This window comes from Bos javanicus, chromosome 10 (assembly GCF_032452875.1).
Source record: "Bos javanicus breed banteng chromosome 10, ARS-OSU_banteng_1.0, whole genome shotgun sequence".
Lineage (NCBI taxonomy): Eukaryota > Metazoa > Chordata > Mammalia > Artiodactyla > Bovidae > Bos > Bos javanicus.
In genome coordinates this window covers 102,329,213-102,350,914 of record NC_083877.1, presented here as the reverse complement: position 1 = coordinate 102,350,914, position 21,702 = coordinate 102,329,213, and the positions used below count along the sequence as shown (strand labels likewise).

General features: G+C 39.7%; 1 protein-coding gene and 1 pseudogene across 2 annotated transcripts in view; one reads left to right on the top strand and one right to left on the bottom strand.

Moving 5' to 3' along the window:
• Positions 1-21,702, bottom strand: part of GOLM2 (golgi membrane protein 2) — an 86,237-nt gene that overhangs the window by 44,837 nt on the left and 19,698 nt on the right. For both annotated transcript variants that reach the window (XM_061429717.1, XM_061429718.1), the window contains exons 2-4: positions 7,554-7,608; positions 2,250-2,352; positions 690-780 (exon numbers count right to left, since the gene is read on the bottom strand). In XM_061429717.1, the coding sequence (XP_061285701.1) occupies positions 690-780; positions 2,250-2,352; positions 7,554-7,608 (249 nt within the window). The remainder of the gene's footprint in view (positions 1-689; positions 781-2,249; positions 2,353-7,553; positions 7,609-21,702) is intronic.
• Positions 12,052-12,119, top strand: LOC133256325 (U5 spliceosomal RNA; annotated as a pseudogene).

The window sequence follows — 21,702 nt, the reverse complement described above, 5'->3', positions numbered from 1 at the left end:
AAACAGAGCACGAAAACCTGGTTTCCTGAGCTTCTAGTCCTTTAGGTGAGAGACTACCAGAGACCAAGAAAAATACTTTTCACTATTCAATCTCTCTTTACTCTAAATCACAAGACTGTATACAAACTATAGCTAGTCAGACTAGACTACAGGGTGTGAAAAATGAATGTCTTCATGACTTGTAAATTTCAAATTCCTTCTATTTCTAGCAGGACTTCCATAATATTTATCTACTGGAACTGTATGACTTAATAAAAGAATTTGCCACCCCCAAAATATGAAAATAGTCGCTAGCATTTCATTTCTGTATTTTAAGAAAGGAATTAGAAACAACAAAGATTGATAAGTAAAAGTTTCTCAATTTTTTTTCCTATTTCTCAAAAGGGTAAAATACGAAGTAACTGATTTTTCAGTAACATGATTATCCACTTACAAACTGAGAAATAAACAGCAAAAATTACTTTTAAAAGTCAGGCAAAAGTTATTTAGCTCAAAATTAGTTTTAAGACCTGAGGTTATATTTTTGCAAATGTTTAATTTACTCAGTACTAAAGCCACTGAAGTCATTTTTAGAATTACATAGGCTAAAATACTTAAAAATATAATGTTTTATGACAAAAATACAAAATTTAACTTCTAAATTATAAGATTTATAACAAGAACATATTTTAAGTATTTTTAAAATTTACCTTTTGTTCCTGCAAAAACTGGTCTGCTAACTTTTTAATATTTTCTTCATGCTGAGCTCTTAACTCCTTGATCTGTTGTCCACACTGAAAACTAAATTAGAAAGTCATTCTTTTAGACTATAATATCTTGAGTTGATCTCAAAGATGTTTAGAAGCTGAAAACATACATCTATATGGATAAAGCATTCAGTCAGCAGGAGAGTGGATAGGAGAGGACAAAGAGCAGACATGAAAATAGCTCACAGTCAAAATCCTTAAAATACCTGAATCTTTAATAGAGGATAAAAATATTGATAAAGCTAATTAAAAAACAGAAATTAGAAAGATGAATTTTTAAAAAGAAATTTTAAGCAGTTGCAGCAGATAAGTCATCAAACAGTATTGAGTTATCCAAAAAGTTCGTTTGGGTTTTTCTGTAAGATGTTATGAAAAACTCGAACTAACTCTTAGCCAACCCAATACTTTCAACACAATAATAAAAGCCTAAACCATAAAAAGAGCAAGAACAGAAGAAACTAATAAAAAAGACAGAATGCAACCAGCAAGACAAAATGTAAAGGCACAAACAGATAAAATTATGAATTTCAACTGGACAAGCAGGCAAAGCATACGAAAAGATCATTCATGTAAAAAGAAACAAATAATAAATACATAGAAAAGTGTTGCCTTCTACCATTTAAAATGCAAATTAAGCTTCCTATATGTATATATAGTGCTTTCCTTATTCCTATACTAGTGAAATTAAGTCAGAATTATAAAAGTCAATGTTGGTGGGGCCACAGGGAAACATTTACAGTATAAATTAGTATAGTCATTTTACAAAGCAATTTTCATATATGTGATAAGATCAATAAACATTCTATCTCAGAAGTTCTGTATTTGAGAATATAATCAGTGAAATAACATAAGAGGAAAAAAAATCCTTTTTGCACAAAGATTTTTATAGTTGATAATCGTAACAGTGAGAAAAGGAAAACTCCTACAGTGGTCCAGCAATTGGGAGAGATTAAACAAGCTCTAGCATACTAATACACTGGAATAATTTATTACCTCTAAGTATGTCAATCTTTAATCCTAAAGATATACAGAAAATTACTGAACACTATTAGATTAAAAAACATATATGTAGTAGATGCATATTGACAACCTACAAGAGTAAGATGTTCAGAAATGGATAAACAGTTTAAAATATGTTGACTCTTTCTAATTTTTGGTATGCAGACCTAAAAAATACCTTTTACTGTAAAACTGATTTCTTACGTGATTTTCTGTCTTACAATGTCTACAATGTCTTACAATGTCTACAGGGGTAGATTCAACGTGCCTTGTATGAGATATTTTCATGTTCTTCAAGCTATCAAAATAAAATAGATTTCACAGACACATACAAAGACAATAGAAAAGGAATTTATTTTCCTTTTTTTTTTTGGAAAAGGAATTTAAAAGACTTAGTAAAATGAAAGAAGAGAAGAAAAACAAGCTCCAGAAAGGAAGAAATGACTTGACTGAATGTTGGACAAATATTCAAGATTCGTAAATACTTACTGCGTGCAGTCTTACCTCTCATATTCTAACCTCTTCACAAGGTAAGTATTGTTCTTCCTATAGTCTTGAAGTTGGTCTTCCTGTCGAAGGAACTCCTGACGAAGCTCAGCAAGTTGCTCTATCCACAAAACGGAAGCAAAACAAAAGCAAAGGAACGAAGTTTACGTACTCTGCTACTTCCTGTTAAGAAGGCACGGGATTTCTAAAATTATATACAGTTCTCTATTTATTCACACTCTCAAGAAGTTAAATTACATGACTAGTACCATATTTAACTGCCTTTCATACACACGTATGCACAATAAAATTTATTTTTAAAACAAGACAGCCTCAGTGGCTTTCACATCGACCAGAAATATTTAAAAATTATACATCTTTACACATTATATAGACCATATGCTAAGTTGTGGAAACAGAACATGAAGAGCTGCCTCTCTCTCTAAACCTAACTGCTTTACAAAAAGTAGGGGGGAAATCATATTTTTTAGATGTGTTGGCTATGGATGCAGAATTCATTTTAAAATCACATTTGATTCCCAACTTAGGTACCAATCTCTTTAGATCTGACTTCTAGTTCCGCTACTGAATTACATCCACATACACCAAAATTCCATTTCCAAAGCTTATAATCTCTGGACCAGAGCTAAAAGTTTTAGTTGTAATGAATAATATGAAATTTCAAACTGGATAGTAAATTAAAAGCTGAGCCAGATGCTCTTTTGTGAACATTTAATCTATAATCACTAGCCCCACATTTTCTAGAGTCACTCCATCTAATCCTACAAAAAAAAATTCAGCCAAGGAAGAGAAATGTCAGTTTCTTGGACAGAGGATAAAAAAATTTGCCAACAGCCTTATCAGTTATGCAAAAGCAGTAATTAAGAAAGTCTTAATTTTCATAAATGGGAACAGAGGTCTATTCTATATAAGCAACATCTACTTATTAAGACTAAAATATAATTTCTAACTATAATATGCCAATATTATAACATCTGCTTTTCACAGAAGGCTTAACAAATTAGTCTTGTTACTTTAAAGGCACCCAGAAATCCTTGTGATGTAAGTTTTTTTGTGTGTGATGTAAGTTTTTAAAAAGCAGGTATAAACATAAATTTATAGTATAAATTTATCCATGTAAAAAAATAGACAAGAATAAAATTACATCAAAATGCTATCAGTGATTAAGCTTACTGGTGGGATTCTGAGCACATTTTTTTTCTCTACAACTTTTATTGTGGAATCATAACTACAGTAACAACAACAAATAAAAATGTTCAAGTCACATGAACGCTTGATGAGGTATATAAAGTTTAACAATATGCATGTAATAGCTATTATATAAGATTAATAATCAAACATGAAATGTAAATGATTTACATAAAATGCTTGTAGTTGATAATTATGCTTGCCTATTCAAGCTACATTTTTTATTATTTTTAAAATTTTAGTTGAGATACACTATGTGAGTTCAAGGCATACATGTTGATTTGATTCACTAACATATTGTAAAATGATTACCATCACATTAGCCAACACCTCCACTATCTCACATAATTACTACTTTTTTTGTGTGTGGTGAGAACATTTAAGATCTACTCTTTCAGCAACTTCCAAGTATATAGTATAGTATTGTTATAACACAATATTGTTAACTATAATCATCACAGATCACCAAACCGTACTCGTCCTGTAACTAACAGTTTGTACCCTTTAGCCAACGTCTCATTTTCCCCACACATCCCCCAAACCCTGGTAACCACCATTCTACTCCCTGTTTCTATGAGTTTAGTCAAGTCACATTTTACATTTCTCTACTTGCTCTATTAACTCTACAATATGCAAACATGGTTGATCTCTGTAGTTTTTCAGTCATTCCCCTACCTCAGATAAAAGTAACAAATCCGAGGCCAGGTATCCATGAAACAATATTCAGCTTGTTACCCGCTCCCTGGCCCCACCTACTAAGAAGCAGAGGGCAAGAGGGAGCAGAGCTCTGGCCTCAGCTACGGATGCTGATTCTCAGAACAAAGAAGTCTCGTAGCTTATAGATAGACTTAGCCAGCAAAGATTCCAGAACTGAAAAGTTACTGCAATTAAAAAAAAAAAGTCAAACCAGTATAACCTCACAGTTACTAGGGTAATGGATCTCAACTGCTGATCTACAGGACCCCTTCAGGCTTCTTTTTCCTATACAGTAAACTCACTAAACAGCTAAGTTTACCCTCAGAATGAACGTAAGGCATGTATGATTTCAAGATTTGAGATTGCTTCTCTGCTTCCCCAAAATGCTTCTCACTAACAGTATTTGAAATATCTTTATCAGGAAATAAAGTCTTCCATTTTTAAATGGAGATAAAAGGCTTAAAATTCAATTGACAAAAAAATAAAACAGTATGAATTTCAGTGCATGTAAAATACCAGCTTCTAAGGGTGTGGTTTTTCCAGTGGTCGTGTATGCATGTGAAAGTTGGACTGTGAAGAAAGCTGAGCACCGAAGAACTGATGCTTTTGAACTGTGGTGTTGGATAAGACTCTTCAGAGTCCCTTGGACTGCAAGCAGATCCAACCAGTCCATCCTGAAGGGCATTAGTCCTGGGTGTTCATTGGAAGGACTGATGTTGAAGCTGAAACTCCAATACTTTGGCCACCTGATGCAGAGAGCTGACTCATTTGAAAAGACCCTGATGCTGGGAAAGATTGAAGGCAGGAAGAGAAGGAGACAACAGAGGATGAGATGGTTGGATGGCATCAACGACTCAATGGACATGGGTTTGGGTGGACTCCGGGAGTTGGTGATGGACAGGGAGGCCTGGTGTGCTGCGTTTCATGGGGTCGCAAAGAGTCGGACACGACTGAGCTACTGAACTGAACTGAACTGAACCTATTTGAATACAGGGCAAGGAATATAAAGCATGGAGCTGATTGGTGCTTTGAATAGTTAAAGACTTGAAAGGAGTAAAAGTAGAGCTGCCTGCGGGTCTGGTGCTTAGGGTTCTACATTTTCACTGCTGCGGCCGGGTTCAGTCCCTGGTCAGGAAACTGATATCCCACAAGCCACACGGCAAGGCCAAAAAGAGCGGGGGTGGGGTGGGGTAGAAACAGATCAAAAAGCAAAAGTAAAGATAAAAGTTTTCTGTATCACAGTTTTACTTTCAGCTGATTTGAACCCAAAGATACTCTGTCTAGTAGGCTGCTCAAGGTCAGCACAGCAGAATGCTCCGCGTAACTTAGAGGGCGTCAGACCCAAGGCCAACTGTGCAGCCGAGCAATAACAGCAACAGCAGGGCATGCTATAGAGGGCATGGCCATAATCCCTCAATTTAACTTCAAAAGATTAGGGATATGGTTGAGAAAGGGGTTGCCTAGGATGAGCTTTTACAGCCAAAAAAAAAAAAACTCTTACTTTTTTTTTTTTCAAATTTTCTTTCAGTAACAGGCATAAAAAAAGGGAAGTTAGTCTAAATAAGTCAATGTATACTAGGATGTTAATTTACTTTCTCAGGCACTAAAAACAACTCCAATCTTTTTATTTCCAAGAAAATATTAATTACCATAAGGGTTTATTTTTTTTTTAAGAATCTGATGTATATTAACTCCAATATATCTGACATTAATGTCAATGAAAACAGGCAAATGTGCATTGTACTGTCAACTTGTCAAGAAGTTAGTTTCAGTAGAAACAGTTCCTAAGGTGCAAAAGTCACATTAATGAAACTCAATTTCAAGAGTCCCAGCTTCAGTAACTGCACTAAAGCCAAGAGTTGCACAGTTATGAGCTCAAATCAAATCTTTTTTCTTTGCTGAAGTCTATCACCTAAATTTCAAAACATCTCAGGATCTACTTCAACTGTGGATGCACACAGTATAATAAAGATTTTTACTCAGGAACATGGGCTGTCATTTTCTCTGACATATACAAGGAAAAGCCCCAGTCTATTACTATTTAGTAAGAAATCACTCTGACGACAAGCAGAATCAGCACTGGCAGGGCGCCGCCTTCTGCGCCGTCCCGTGCACGCCTGGGAGCCACAAAGAGGACAGCACGGCACGAACGCCACAGCGACAACTGTGGCCGCCCGGAAAGCGGACTCCTCGCAGAAAACCGGAGCTGTTCGAAATCGTACACAGCACAACGCGAGTAGCCCCTGTGTTTGGGCTGTAATCCACCAAGGCTGCCCCCTAATGGTTTTGCTTGGCGAGGGACAAAGCTTGCATAAATTAGCCAGCGTAGGTTGGCTTCTTAAAGAGAGTGTTAACAATATATTACCTAATCCGACAGAGGTTCAAAATGGTTATAAAGAAAAATTTATGAAATCAGAGAGCAAGTACTACCCACATTGATAAATTTAGAGAAACTTCATGCAAAGTTTTAAAATACGTAGTGTTGTAATCAAAGGGTATGAGGGAAAAGAGGGATGGTCCTTAGACCTCAAATTCCAAAGGCCAGGGATAGCGTGAAGTAACGCAAGCAGAGTATAGAGCTTGTTCTCTTTAACTATTATTTTTCATAAGAGCTTTAGACATCTCCTATCACTTCACCAACCCCAAATATTCACTGGAAGGACTGATGCTGAAGCTGAAGCTCTTACTTTGGCCACCTGATGTGAAGAGCCGACTCAGTGGGAAAAGACCCTGATGCTGGGAAATACTGAAGGCAAAAGGAGAAGAGGGCGGCAGATGGTTAGCATCACTGACTCAACGGACATGACTTGGAGCAAACTCCAGGAGACAGTGGAAGAGAGAGGAGCCTGGTGTGCTGCAGTCCATGGGGTCGTAAGGAGTCACACATGACTCAGCAACTGAATAACAACAATCACTTCATCAAAATGAAACAAAAAAAACTCTTCATCTATCTAATCTACCTCCAGGCTCCCTGGCTTCTGTTCCAAGCTTCTTTGTTCCCCGGGTATCTAAAATATTGAGCTTGGGGGACCTGCCCAAAGCATTCCCAGAACTGAATGGATTATTTCAGCAGGCTGGACACAGTACAGAGGGGTCACTCCTAACCCTTTCCCTGGTAATCTGACAGTCTCCGAAGCAACACCTCAGTTTTCTTTAAAGATTCTTTTAACGTTTCATTGTATGAAATCTGTCCACAGCACAAGAGTAAAATGCAGATCTCAAATTTTAACTTGTACTTATTATATATAAAACAACATTAAAATTTTTATTATCTCTTAAGACAAAAGGAAACATGTTTTGCCATCAGAGGAGCTTTGTTCAAAACTCTATTTCATTTAGCTATCTGACTTGAGGATTTCTTAACTCTTCAGGATTTTAGACATTTAGTGAACTTTAATTTGTAAGTAAGTTTCTTACCCTTTAAATGATGTATGTCTGCCATCTGATATGATATGTTGTTCTGCAGTTTAACCTGAAAAAAAATCGTCTTAATTTTACTAAAGAATATGTAGTTTTGCTTATATTTACCTTTTCCCCCTCATATTCACTTTGAGCTTGATAATAAGTACAAAACAAAAATATTTAAGTTACGTATGCCACATTTTCCAAAGAGAATTGTAAGTTCTGATTTTGTAATATTCATTTTAAAGTTGCATAAGAATATTAATTTAATTTAATATATAGTACGACATTGTTTGAAAGTTTGAGGTGAATATTGCTTTTTTGAAAAAAAAAAATCAGATGTTTTCCAAAATCTTACCAGAAGATTTTCAACTCTATATTAAGAAAAGAATTAATGCCAAGTCGGAAGTACTTATTGTTCATCAAGCTCCCCCAAGAGGACAGATATTATTTTTATACAGGACTCACTGCTGCAGTCATTGTCCTCTAGAAGCCAGTATACAGGAGCTCTGGGAACTGAAAGTGTACCCAAAGACTCAGACTAAGCCTTACCACTTAAGTTAAAAACTAAGACAAGGAATGTCTTAGGATAACAAGCAAAGAACTACAGTGTCTCAGTTCTTGTTTAAATAGGTTTCAGCTAATTGTAAATCCAACTAAAGTTATCACTACAAACAGTTCTCTTGTCAATCTCAATAGTAATATTATTTTGAAAGGCACAGATTGATTTAAGTTGATCAAATGCAGTACCATGAGTGGCAAATGATTACACTAAATACCACTTAAATCTCTAAAGAAAAAAATTTTTAATTTTTCATCTTGAAATAATTTTAGGTTCATAGGAAATTGCAAAGATAGTACAGAGAAATCCCATATACCCTTCCCACAATTTCCCCCAGTGGGTACATCTTATATAACTACACAACTTCAAAACCAGGAAACTGACATTGATACAACATGTACAGTTCTATGCTGTCTTATCACACGTATAGATTCATGTAAACACCATCAACACAAGATACAGAACTATGCTATCATCACAAATATCTCCCTCATGCTATCCTTTGCAGTCAAACCCATCCTCCTTCCACACTGTTCCTGATCCCAGGTAACCACTAATTTGTTCTCCATCTCTGTAATTTTATCATTTCAAGAATGTTAAGTGTAATCATATGGTATGTGACCTTTTGAGACTCTTTCCAATCAGCATAATGTACCTGGGCGTCCCAGGTGGCACTAGTGGTAAAGGACCTACCTGCCAATACAGGAGACATAAGAGACCGGGGTCGATCCCCGGGTGGGGAAGATCCCCCGGAGGAGGAGATGGCCACTCACTTGAGTATTCTTGCCTGCAGAACCCCATGGACAGAGAAGCCTGGTGGGCTACAGTCGATGGGGTTGCAAAGAGTCGGACACAACTGAAGCAACTTAGCATACATCAATAGTTCATTCCTTTTTATTGCTGAATAATATTCCATGCTTGGTCACTCATTCATGTCCGACTCTTTGCAACCCCATGGACTATACAGTCCATGGAATTCTCCAGGCCAGAATACTGGAGTGGGTAGCCATTCCCTTCTCCAGGGGATCTTCCCAACCCAGGGATCAAACCCACGTCTCCTGCAGCTCCTATGTTGCAGGTAGATTCTTTACTACTGAGCCACCTGGGAGGTCCAAGTATTTACCAGCTGGCCCTTTATAGAGAAAGTTTGCCAACCCCTAGTCTGAACTAACAGAATGAGGACAAGAGATAAATGCATGTGAGAGAGACTAAAGGGGAACAACGAATAGTCTGACCAGTTGATTAGACTGAGGAGTAAAACAGGAAGCCTTAGGGTGATGTTTCAGTTTCTAGAGTGAGGGGACTAAGGTGAGTGAGACTGCAGTGCTCCACCACAGGGAGACACAGGGGAAGCAGGCTGGGATGGGAGGAAGACATGGGGAGATGATGTTGTTCAGATCCGAACCCACTGAATTTGAAGCACTTGTGACACATCTAAGAAAAGATCTTTAATAGGAAGCGGGATATACTAGTTTGGAGTTGATCTGAGAGCTATGACCAACCTAGACACCATATTAAAAAGCAGAGACATTAATTTGTCAACAAAGGTCCGCCTAGCAAGGCTATGGTTCTTCCAGTGGTCATGTATGGATGTGAAAGTTGGACTGTGAAGAAAGCTGAGCACCGAAGAATTGATGCTTTTGAACTGTGGTGTTGGAGAAGACTCTTGAGAGTTCCTAGGACTGCAAGGAGATCCAACCAGTCCATCCTAAAGGAAATCAGTCCTGAATATTCACTGGAAGGACTGATGCTGAAGCTGAAGCTCTAATACTTTGGCCACCTAATGCGAAGAGCTGACTCAATTGAAAAGACGCCGATGCTGGGAAAGATTGAAGGGAGGAGGAGAAGGGGACGACAGAGGATGAGATGGCTGGATGGCATCACCAACTCGATGGACTGAGTTTGAGTAAACTCCGGGAGTTGGTGATGGACTGGACAGGGAGGCCTGGCATGCTGCAGTCCATGGGGTCACAAAGAGTTGGACTAGGCTGAATGACTGAACTGAACTGATGTGAGAGTTAATAGCATACAAATGGCAATTAAAACTATGGGAATGAGCTCACTGATGAAAAGCTGCAAGAGGCAGCAGGAAAACCTGACATCAACAGCTGTGTGGTCTGAGATCAAAGGACTGCTCTCTAATAACTTCTAATTAGCCTCTATTTTCTTTCCCACTTCTTTTTCAGTAGCCCCTCTCCAATCTGTGATTTTGCTTTCTGTGGTTCCAGTTACCAGCAGTCAACTGTGGTCTGAAAATTCCGGAAAGAAACAATTCTTAAGTTTTAAGTTGTGTGCTGTTATGAAGATGTCCTTTTCATTATAGGGGACTGGAATGCAAAAGTACAAAGTCAAGAAACACCTGGAGTAACAGGAAAATTTGGCCTTGGAATACAGAATGAAGCAGGGCAAAGACTAATAGAGTTTTGCCAAGAAAATGCATTGGTCGTAGCAAACACCCTCTTCCAACAACACAAAAGAAGACTCTACACATGGACATCACCAGATGGTCAACACCAAAATCAGATTGATTATATTCTTTGCAGCCAAAGATGGAGAAGCTCTATTCAGTCAACAAAAACAAGACCGGGAGCTGACTGTGGCTCAGATCATGAACTCCTTATTGCCAAATTCTTAAATTGAAAAAAGTAGGGAAAACCACTAGACCATTCAGGTATGACCTAAATCAAATCCCTTATGATTATACAGTGGAAGTGAGAAATAGACTTAAGGGACTAGATCTGATAGAGTGCCTGATGAACTATGGAATGAGGTTTGTGACACTGTACAGGAGACAGGGATCAAGACCATCTCCATGGAAAAGAAATGCAAAAAAGTAAAATGGCTGTCTGGGGAGGCCTTACAAATAGCTGTGAAAAGAAGAGAAGCAAAAAGCAAAGGAGAAAAGGAAAGATATAAGCATCTGAGTGTAGAGTTCCAAAGAATAGCAAGAAGAGATAAGAAAGCCTTCCTCAGTGATCAATGCAAAGAAATAGAGGAAAACAACAGAATGGGAAAGACTAGAGATCTCTTTAAGAAAATTAGAGATACCAAGGGAACATTTCATGCAAAGATGGGCTCGATAAAGGACAGAAATGGTATGGACCTAACAGAAGCAGAAGATATGAAGAGGTGGCAAGAATACACAGAAGAACTGTACAGAACTGTACAAAAAAGATCTTCATGACCCAGATAATCACGATGGTATGATCACTCACCTAGAGCCAGATATCCTGGAATGTGAAGTCAAGTGGGCCTTAGAAAGCATCTCTATAAACAAAGCTAGTGGAGGTGATGGAATTCCAGTGGAGCTATTTCAAAGCCTGAAAGATGATGCTGTGAAAGGACTCCACTCAATGTGCCAGCAAATTTGGAAAATTCAGCAGTGGCCACAGGACTGGAAAAGGTCAGTTTTCACTCCAATCCCAAAGAAAGGCAATGCCAAAGAATGCTCAAACTACCACACAATTGCACTCATCTCACACGCTAGTAAAGTAAAGCTCAAAATTCTCCAAGCCAGCCTTCAGCAATACGTGAACCGTGAACTTCCTGATGTTCAAGCTGGTTTTAGAAAAGGCAGAGGAACCAGAGACCAAATTGCCAACATCCGCTGGATCATGGAAAAAGCAAGAGAGTTCCAGAAAAGCATCTATTTCTGCTTTATTGACTATGCCAAAGCCTTTGACTATGTGGATCACAATAAACTGTGGAAAATTCTGAGAGAGATGGGAATACCAGACCACCTGACCTGCCTCTTCAGAAATTTGTATGCAGGTCAGGAAGCAACAGTTAGAACTGGACATGGAACAACAGACTGGTTCCAAAGAGGAAAAGGAGTACATCAAGGCTGTATATTGTCACCCTGCTTCTTTAACTTCTATGCAGAGTACATCATGAGAAGCGCTGGACTGGAAGAAGCACAAGCTGGAATCAAGACTGCCGGGAGAGATACTCTGGTTTCTCCTCAAAGCGTATAAATCTTTCGCCTTTTACTAAAGATTGCCGGGAGAAATATCAATAACCTCAGATATGCAGATGACACTACCCTTATGGCAGAAAGTGAAGAGGAACTAAAAAGCCTCTTGATGAAGGTGAAAGAGGAGAGTGAAAAAGTTGGCTTAAAACTCAACATTCAGAAAACGAAGATCATGGCATCTGGTCCCATCACTTCATGGCAAATAGATGGGGAAACAGTGGAAACAATGTCAGACTTTATTTTTTGGGCTCCAAAATCACTGCAGATGGTGACTGTAGCCATGAAATTAAAAGACGCTTACTCCTTGGAAGAAAAGTTATGACCAACCTAGATAGCATATTCAAAAGCAGAGACTTTACTTTGCCAACAAAGGTCCATCTAGTCAAGGCTATGGTTTTTCCTGTGGTCATGTATGGATGTGAGAGTTGGACTATGAAGAAGGCTGAGCGCCGAAGAATTGATGCTTCTGAACTGTGGTGTTGGAGAAGACTCTTCAGAGTCCCTTAGACTGCAAGGAGATCCAACCAGTCCATTCTGAAGGAGATCAGCCCTGGGATTTCTTTGGAAAGAATGATGCTAAAGCTGAAACTCCAGTACTTTGGCCACCTCATGCGAAGAGTTGACTCATTGGCAAAGACTCTGATGCTGGGAGGGATTGGGGGCAGGAGGAGAAGGGGATGACAGAGGATGAGATGGCTGGATGGCATCACTGACTCGATGGATGTGAGTCTGAGTGAACTCCAGGAGTTGGTGATGGACAGGGAGGCCTGGCGTGCTGCAGTTCATGGGGTCGCAAAGAGTCGGACACGACTGAGCGACTGAACTGAACTGAATGAGTAACATGGTGGAATTTGGGCTGACATGCTCTGTTCTGCCTGCGATCCCTAACCATCGTCATCACCTGCTGCTAACAGCCAACTCACAGCATCACGGCTCAACGACCCAAGATCACCCAAAGCAAGTGCTTCTCCTCCTAACCTATCACCAGAAGGTCAAGAGCAGCCTAACGCTAGGTCATTCATTTCATCTCATCTGATCATACAGGCATTTTATCATCTCACATCAATCACAAGGTGAGTCAAGTAAGAGACATTCTGTGAGGGAGAGAACACATTCATATAACTCTGATTTCAGGATATTGTTGTAACTGTTCTATTTTATTATTACTGTTGCTAATTTCTTACTGGGCCTAATTTAGAAATTAAAATTTATCATAGGTATGTATGTATGTAAAAACCTAAGTAAGTCTAGGGTTTAGACTACCTATGGTTTCAGGTATACAGTGGGGGTTCTAGGTATACATCTCCTGTGGATAAGGGGGGATTACTGTATTTTCATGATGCACTTTCCTTTTGCATTCTTTACCCCTCCAAAGAACATAGCTATCCTTTATTTTTCTTTATAAGTTTTCATTACTTTGTTTTTTTTACTCATTTTTATGATGCTATTCCAGCTTCTCTGTACTCTCTTTTAAATTCTACTCTTGAAACAGCTAGAGAGATGCTATTTTTGAATACTAGCCTATGAGTGGCCTCAGCTTCCTGGACTGTCTCTTTTATATCCTAAAACTCTTAAAAAAATTTTAATAGAGAAGAGGAAGTTCAATCTATAGACTGCGAAAGTACTAAAGGATATTATGAGCAGTGCTACTTTATTCTAATCAGTTTAATTTTCCCTTCAATCTTTAATTGAGGATGGAGACGCTGATCCCAACAGCTCATATATAGAGTCCTCATATTTCAAAAGCTGCTCTGGAACAATTAAAGAGAAAACCACAGCTTGTCTAAACAAAAGCCTTTCTTAATTCAAATAGAATGAACTTATTTCCCACCTCATTCTTTGGCCGGGTAAAGATTTTCCAGTTAGCTTCTCAGACCCCCTTTATGGCACATCTCATGTTCTCTATTGTTCCTCTCAGTCTTTCCAGCAGGATTCTCACAAAAATCTTATATTCAGTATTTAGTATTAGCAGCAGGTACCAGTTCCCAATTTGTCTCACTTCCTGTTAACACCAGTTCCATAGGGCTGCTTATCTCGCCTTCCATGTGCCTTTGAACAGAGCTGCCAAAGATCTACTCAGAGGTCTCTGGTAGATCATTAAACCCAGAAGTTCTCTTCCTTCTACAGTATTTTATTATGTTGTTTAGTTTCAGAATCTAGATGTCTGCTGCTAAACCATCTGTTCATTTTTAGACACTGCGCTACTATGGGCATCTGATGCCTCTTGCTCCACATACACCACGCAACCCCCCGAATCCTTATGCAGCTCCTAAAACAGTTTGACAAAGAATTCTTCTAACTTCCAATCTTATCCTTTTAAGGCAATCTGAATGTGTTTTTTACCTACTATGCACTCCTTTGTGTTTTTGCAAAATCCAAGCATGTAAAGCAGTGACTTAATTTTAGCTTTAATCTTATGTTTTCTACTATCCTGGGTCTGCATAAAGGCTTCTCCCACTTGGTTTCTGATTTTTAATGTTTCCTTCAGTGTCTTCAATCTGTTTTTCTTTACTTTTATGCTTTTCATTAATCATGTCTGCATACAGATAGGTCTCTTTAGTCCTTTAACTTCTTTGGTTTTTAACCCTCGGGGAGCCTTCCCTTAATACTTCCACCACCTCCTCACCTTCAATAGGAAGTTGATTATTTCTCCTCATATTTTTAATTTTCTTGCGTTCCAACAGGAATTTGTTTATCTTTGAAATGATTCTATCAAAACCTCTCAGCTGTTGAGAAATTAATTTGAGTTCTTATTACTGCATGATTGGAAAAAAGGTATTTCACTTTGCCATATATTCTGTTGACCTGGCAATGCTATAAAATACAGATGGTCCTCTGCACCCACCATTTTATATAAAGAATTTGAGCATCCATCTCTGCACAGGGGCTTCTGGAACCAATCCCTTCGGTACTAGCGGACGACTTTTCTTTCTAAATATATTTTAGACCAGTAACAGTGTATAAACCTTAAGAAGGATTATTTAATTCTTATTTTATAAATGGATTCTCATTGTCTGGCTTCTTGGGTTCTTTTTGGCTACTTTCAGACTTTTCCCACAACGTCGTTATTTACAATATGAAAGAAAGACACCAAATAATCATTTTCTTTTTTCAAATTTCTTTGGGGATGAGAGACAGATGTGTGTAGACAGACACACATGCACACATATATTGACAAACCCAGCCCCATCTCTTTGTTTACTTTACACCTATGGTCAGATAGACTCCAACCCAGATTTGAACACACCCTCCAAACTCCCTCAGTGCTCAAAATGCCTTGCCCGGCTTCAGGGTCTACTGGGTCTTTTAAAAAACAAAGCATTCCCTTAGTTCACAGGCAGTCGTATCTCTAACCAGAGTGTCACTTTGTCTCTTTCTGCCCTCAAGGTTTATCAGAAATGAGCATCCATGAGAACAGAAGCTGTCCCGCAGTGCATTCCCTGCCCATGTCTGGCGCACGGCCCGACCCCGGTGAAAACGGGAAGTGTCCGCTGAAAGCCCCCTTAGACTCCCATGTTCCGCTTCTTTGCACTGCACGCTTTCCTACCTGCGCTGGACTTCATCCCTACTTGTGTGATTCTGATTATCCTTCAGTGCTTCTGAACTCCCTCATGCATTTCCCTTGGTTAGGCTTCATGGCACCTCTCTCCTTCCGTAGTACTGGTGTGTCTGGCATTGGAGTGCATTTATAATAGGTCGTTTATCCATGCTCCCTTTGGCCTTTTCCATGTTAATCTCTCAAAATGTGTTCCCGATTCTTCTTAAGGCTTTTTCCTCTTCTTCTTCTTCTGAGGCATGTGTTCTCTATGTCTTTTTCCAGTAAGAATTATCTCCTCCTATTTTCTCATAGTCTTTCTTGCTCACCCCAGCTACTTCATCTATTTCCCTCTAACCTTTCTTCCTCCAATACCTAAAACTTAATCTTTATATTTCTACCATCTCCTGCTGAAGCTCTCTTAATGCCTCCCCATCCCACATGGCTACTCTGAATTAATTTTGGCAGCTGTTAACAGCTCACTTGCTCTGCTTTCCTTTTCATTCTGGGACCTTGAAAATGGCTCAGCTGTTTCACAGGCATAATGAATGTGCCTGCTTCACTTTCATTATGACCTGTTCTCAGGCAAATCAGCTCAACTATATGACCACTGATCCCAAAGGCTACAGACAATTGGCTTTTTAGAGATGTCATTTCTGGCTCCTTTTCCTTCACACTAGAACCATTTTTCCTGATTATATCTCATACTCAGATGATTTCTAGAAACAATTCTATCTTTAGTATTATAACTGCCAAACCTGATGCTCACAGTCTCCTGGGGAGCTTTAAGAAATACATACAATGACTCCCCTCCCCTACTTCTCTCTCCCCTCCCCAACTCCAGTCTGACTCAGCAGCCTGGGGATGGGCCTCAGAATCTTTTTTTTTTTTTTAAGCTGAAGTGATTCTGATAAATAACCATATTCAGCAATTACTCATCTACAGTATGTCTTTGATTGGCACCTATATGAACTGGATCAAAATGGAAAATTATTAATAATAAGTACTTAATACTTATTCAGTGCCAGGCCTTGTGCTAAGCTAAATGCAATAATACAAATATTATTGTGGTTAGTCCTCTGAGGTGGGTTCTGCATTTCGCAGATGCGTCACACAACTACAGTAGGTTCTGAGTACTCTTCCTAGTGGTCCCAAACCAAAGTCTGTGTTCGTGACCACCACATATACACTAGATCAATAGTTAGTAGGTATCTATAACCTTTTGATTTCTTATTCCTCATACATTGCACACATATAATTCAGTCAACATTCCAAACACATCTGCAACTTTTATTGATACTTGATCTGTTAAAGAATTAATCTCTCATGAAGCAAGTTTTAGTTTAAGCTATACTAAGTTACATTTTTAAAGAGAATAAGATAAGGTCTTTGGTCTTGGTTGGCTATAATGAATCATTACAAAGGTTTTTATTTACTCATTCTTTTTTTGATAAGTCATTTATAAAGCATTTACTGAGCATCCACTATGTGCTAGGCCTGAGGATATGCAGGATTTGGTTTTGGTCACAAAGACTCATTAAATTTTGTTTATTCATTCATTCTGTCAGGCAGTCTTAAGGAAAGCATTAACTGAACACCTAATAAGTGAACAACACCGTAGAAGGCCTAGAGATACAGCAATATATAAGAAACGGGACAGAGGTCTGGATAAAGGATAAACATTTTGGAGTCATCAGCATAACTGAAGTGTTCTGCACAGATATGATTACTTCAGAAAAGGACAGAATAAGAGAAGAGGATCTCAAATATAAAACTATGAACTTTAATACTTAATAGGAGAGAAGCCAGCAAAGGAGACTGAGAGCCGAGAAGAGGAAAACAGGAGCGTCTGTGCCATGCGGGACAAGAGCGCAGCGCTGGGCAAAGACGTTGAGATATTAGGAGCAGGAGGAGAAAAATGCAGATGTGAGCAAAGGCAATTTTCTGTTCAAGAAATGTGACTGGGGAGGGCAAGAAAGACTCAAGTATATTTTAAGTGCTGAGGAACAAGTATAGATAAAAGGATTGAATGTAACAGGGAGACCGGATTAGTAACAGAAAAGAGTCTTTGAAAAATGTAAAGGAGACTGGATCCATAGAACAGGTGGAGAGGCTGGTCTTGGAGGAAGAATGAACCCTTTTTTATTCTAACAAGGAGGAAAGAGATATGGGTGGAGATGTAGGTATGCCTGCAGATTTGTTAGTGTGGTAGCTCCTGTTCAATTCTCGGTCAAGCAGGAAACAAGATTATCTGTTGAGGTCAAGGAGAAGAGGAATTTAAAGAGACTCAGGGTCTGAGGCCGAGAAGGCAATGGCACCCCACTCCAGTACTCTTGCCTGGAAAATCCCATGGATGGAGGAGCCTGGTAGGCTGCAGTCCATGGGGTCGCTAAGAGTCGGACACGACTGAGCGATTTCACTTTCACTTTTCACTTTCATGCACTGGAGAAGGAAATGGCAGCCCACTCCAGTGTTCTTGCCTGGAGAATCCCAGGGACGGGGGAGCCTGGTGGGCTGCCGTCTCTGGGGTCACACAGAGTCGGACACGACTGAAGCGACTTAGCAGCAACAGCAGCAGCAGCAGGGTCTGAGGAGGGCAGAAGTTTGAAAGTTGTTGGAATGAGTGTGTTGACTAGAGATACGTATTTGTAAGGCGCTGCTGAAAACCCACCTGAGGTAGCGGATCATAAATTTCTATAAGTACCAGTCTGGTTGTAAGAATTTCTCCAGCTGCACTTGAAGTAGACATGTAAAAAAAAATGGCAAGACACTAAAACAATAGACCATGGAATCTTAGCTGCATAGAGAGGAAAGGAAAGAATAAACAAGGATTCTGGAAAGGAAGAAAAAAGGATCAGCACTCTAGGTGAAACTGAAAAACAAGGATAGTTTGGCAGTTCTAATCTTTTTTTTTTAAATATATTCTCCCAAGAATACACATGTTTGAAGTTTATAAACTTTCAAGGATTTGAAATCTTATGTCAGGTTCATGTTAGAATGAAATAATAAGCTGTTTGTCTCACTAATGTAGGGTAATATTTCTAACTCTCATCCCAGGTACTTTGTAGGACTGCTCCTCCCCGATTCTTCCAAAACTGGGTTAAGGGGGGACAATGAGGGCCTTCCTGGAGGCTCAGACTGTAAAGAACCTGCCACAAGGCAGAGATCCGGGTGTGATCCCTGGGTCGGAAGATCCCCTGAAGCAGTGGATGTCAACCCACTCCAGTATTCTTGACTGGAGAATGCCACGGACAGAGGAGCCTGGCGGGCTACAAGTCCACGGGGTCACAGAGAGTCGGACACAACTGAACCTGCAAGCGTGTAATGAAATGTGAGCCAAGAGACAGGAATCGCTTCCAGGCGTAGTAATTACAGGGAGCACAATTCACCACTCTCTCATTTTACCAAAGCCACCAACGTTTCACATGGTGGCTGCTCGATCCTCTAGGGTCCTAAAATGACAAAGACACGGGGCAATGCCTCCAGTCGACCCCCAAAGGGCATGCTGAATATCAATTTTAAGCCACATCAGAGGGTGCCAAGGGCTTCCCAGGGAGCACCAGCAGTAAAGAACCCGCCTGTGAAAGCAGGAGACGTAAGAGACACTAGTTCAGTTCGATCCTTGGATCAGGAAGATCCCCTGGAGGAGGGCGTGGCAACTCCCTACAGTGTTCTTTCCTGGAGAATCCCACGGACAGAGGAGCCTGGCGGGTGCAGTCCATGGTGTCGCAAAGAGTGGGACACGACTGAGCACAAGAGAGTGCAGATGAAGGACTAAGAAAGGGAAGGTGAGAATGACAGGTGGGTAAGGAATGCAAGGCAGACCACACTGGAAAGTATGAGAGCAAGTCTCCTCCTTAACATCAAGCCCATAAGGCATTTCCATTTGCACATTTCACTAATCTCTGAAACTTGAAATGTAAAAAAAAAAAATCAGAAGTTTCTCGACAAGTTAGCACCCTTTCTCAACTTTCCCATTACTTTCAGGGGCTTCTTCGTCCTTTGGCTCTCCTGCCTCTTACCTCTTCTCATCCCGTCCAGCAGTCATTAGTGCCTGTAACTATACGGTACAGCTAGCCAGTCATTAGTGCCTGTAACTACACGGTACAGCTAGCCAGTCATTAGTGCCTGTAACTACACGGTACAGCTAGCCAGTCATTAGTGCCTGTAACTACACGGTACAGCTAGCCAGTCATTAGTGCCTGTAACTACACGGTACAGCTAGCCAGTCATTAGTGCCTGTAACTACACGGTACAGCTAGCCAGTCATTAGTGCCTGTAACTACACGGTACAGCTAGCCAGTCATTAGTGCCTGTAACTACACGGTACAGCTAGCACCAAGTGCGGGGAACTCCCTGGTGGTCCCTGGTTAAGACTCAGTGTTTTCACGGCCATGGGCCCATGTTCGATCCCTTGATGGGGAACTAAGATTCCATAAGCTGTGTGGTATGGCCAAACACAATTAAATAAATACAAATTATCACCAAGGTCTGCCAGTTCTTCTGCCCTGTCTCTCAGATCTGACCCTTAACTTATTCTATGTTCATGCCAACTACCTACAGGGACCATTTTCATATAGCTGCACTAGAACATAAGCTCAGCATTATGACTGCATAAATAAATGAAGATATCTAATCTATCATCTGTCTCTTCCCAATTTTATTTATTTCCTAACAGAAGCGAGAAACATCTTTGGAAAAACTTTGTTTTCCATCAAGTCTTTCCACTAGTCAAGATCCAACAACAGAATACTATTATTCCTAGTGTGTAGAATATAAAATTCTGCTACTGAAGATTTAATGCCTTCCACAAAGTGAGTACCACTTTCTCTATCCAGTTATCAGAAATGGTCTCTTTGACATAGTCAAGTTAGTTTTAACCATCTATAATGACTAGATTCCTCTTTCCTATGTCTGTTTATATCCGCAGATAGTAGTAATGGGGGTCAGGAGAACTGTCTGGGTTCTGGATATATGGATTGTGAAGCTAAGCCAACAGAATTTGCTGATAAGCTGGAAGTAGGGGTGAGAAAGGAGGAGTCAAGAACAACACCCAAGTTTCTGGTCTGATAAACGAAGGGGTCACCACTAACTTCTTTGGGAATGGCTATGAGTAGACGTTCTGGGATTGGGGAAATACCAGGGCTTTGGCTTTGGACAGGTAAGTCCAAAACCCCAGCTGCACTCAACAGAAAATGAGTAGGGAGTTCAAGATGAAATCAAGGGATATCTAGAGATATCAAGCCCAGAATTCAAGAGAACAGTTTGTTGTTTAGTTGCTAAGCAGTGTTCAACTCCTTGTAACCCCATGGACTGCAGCACGCCAGGCTTCCCTGTCCCTCACTAGCTCCTGGAGTTTGCTCAAACTCATGACTCATTTGGTGATGTCATTCAACCCTCATTCTCTGTCACCCCCTTCTCTTCCTGCCTGCAATCTTTCCCAGCATCAGGGTCTTTTCCAATCAATCAGCTCATGGTATCAGGGGGCCAAACTACTGGAGCTTCAGCATCAGTCTTTCCAATGAATATTCAGGACTGATTTCCTTTAGGATGGACTGGTTAGATCTCCTTGCAGTTCAAGGGACTCTCAAGAGTCTTCTCCAGCACCATAGTTCGAAAGCCTCAATTCTTCGGTGCTCAGACTTCTTTAAATAGATAGTATATAGGTAGTATTTAAGTAAATGTCAATAGGAGCTCTCCAAGAGACTGAGTATAGATAAGGAAGATGTCACAGGACTAAGTCTTGGGGCATTTCCTTTGAGGAGAAAAAGGAATAAAAAAAATGGAAAAGAAGGAATGGATAAAATGCAGAAGAAAAGCTTGATTTCCTGAAAGCCTAATTCAAGGAAGAGGAGGAGGGAGTGGCCAACTTATCAAATGCTGTTTATAGGTAAGTAAGGTGATGACTATGAATTAACAAGTGGATTAAACAAGACTGAAATCATTGGTACCTTGAAGAGGACACTGGTGCTATGGGCAGGGGCAAAAACCTGGTAAGAGAGGATTGAAGGGGAATATATCTAGGCTGTCTCCAGCATAGGCTACCAGAAGAATTTACTTTCAACAGTAATCCTTCTACTTAGCAGGAGGCCAA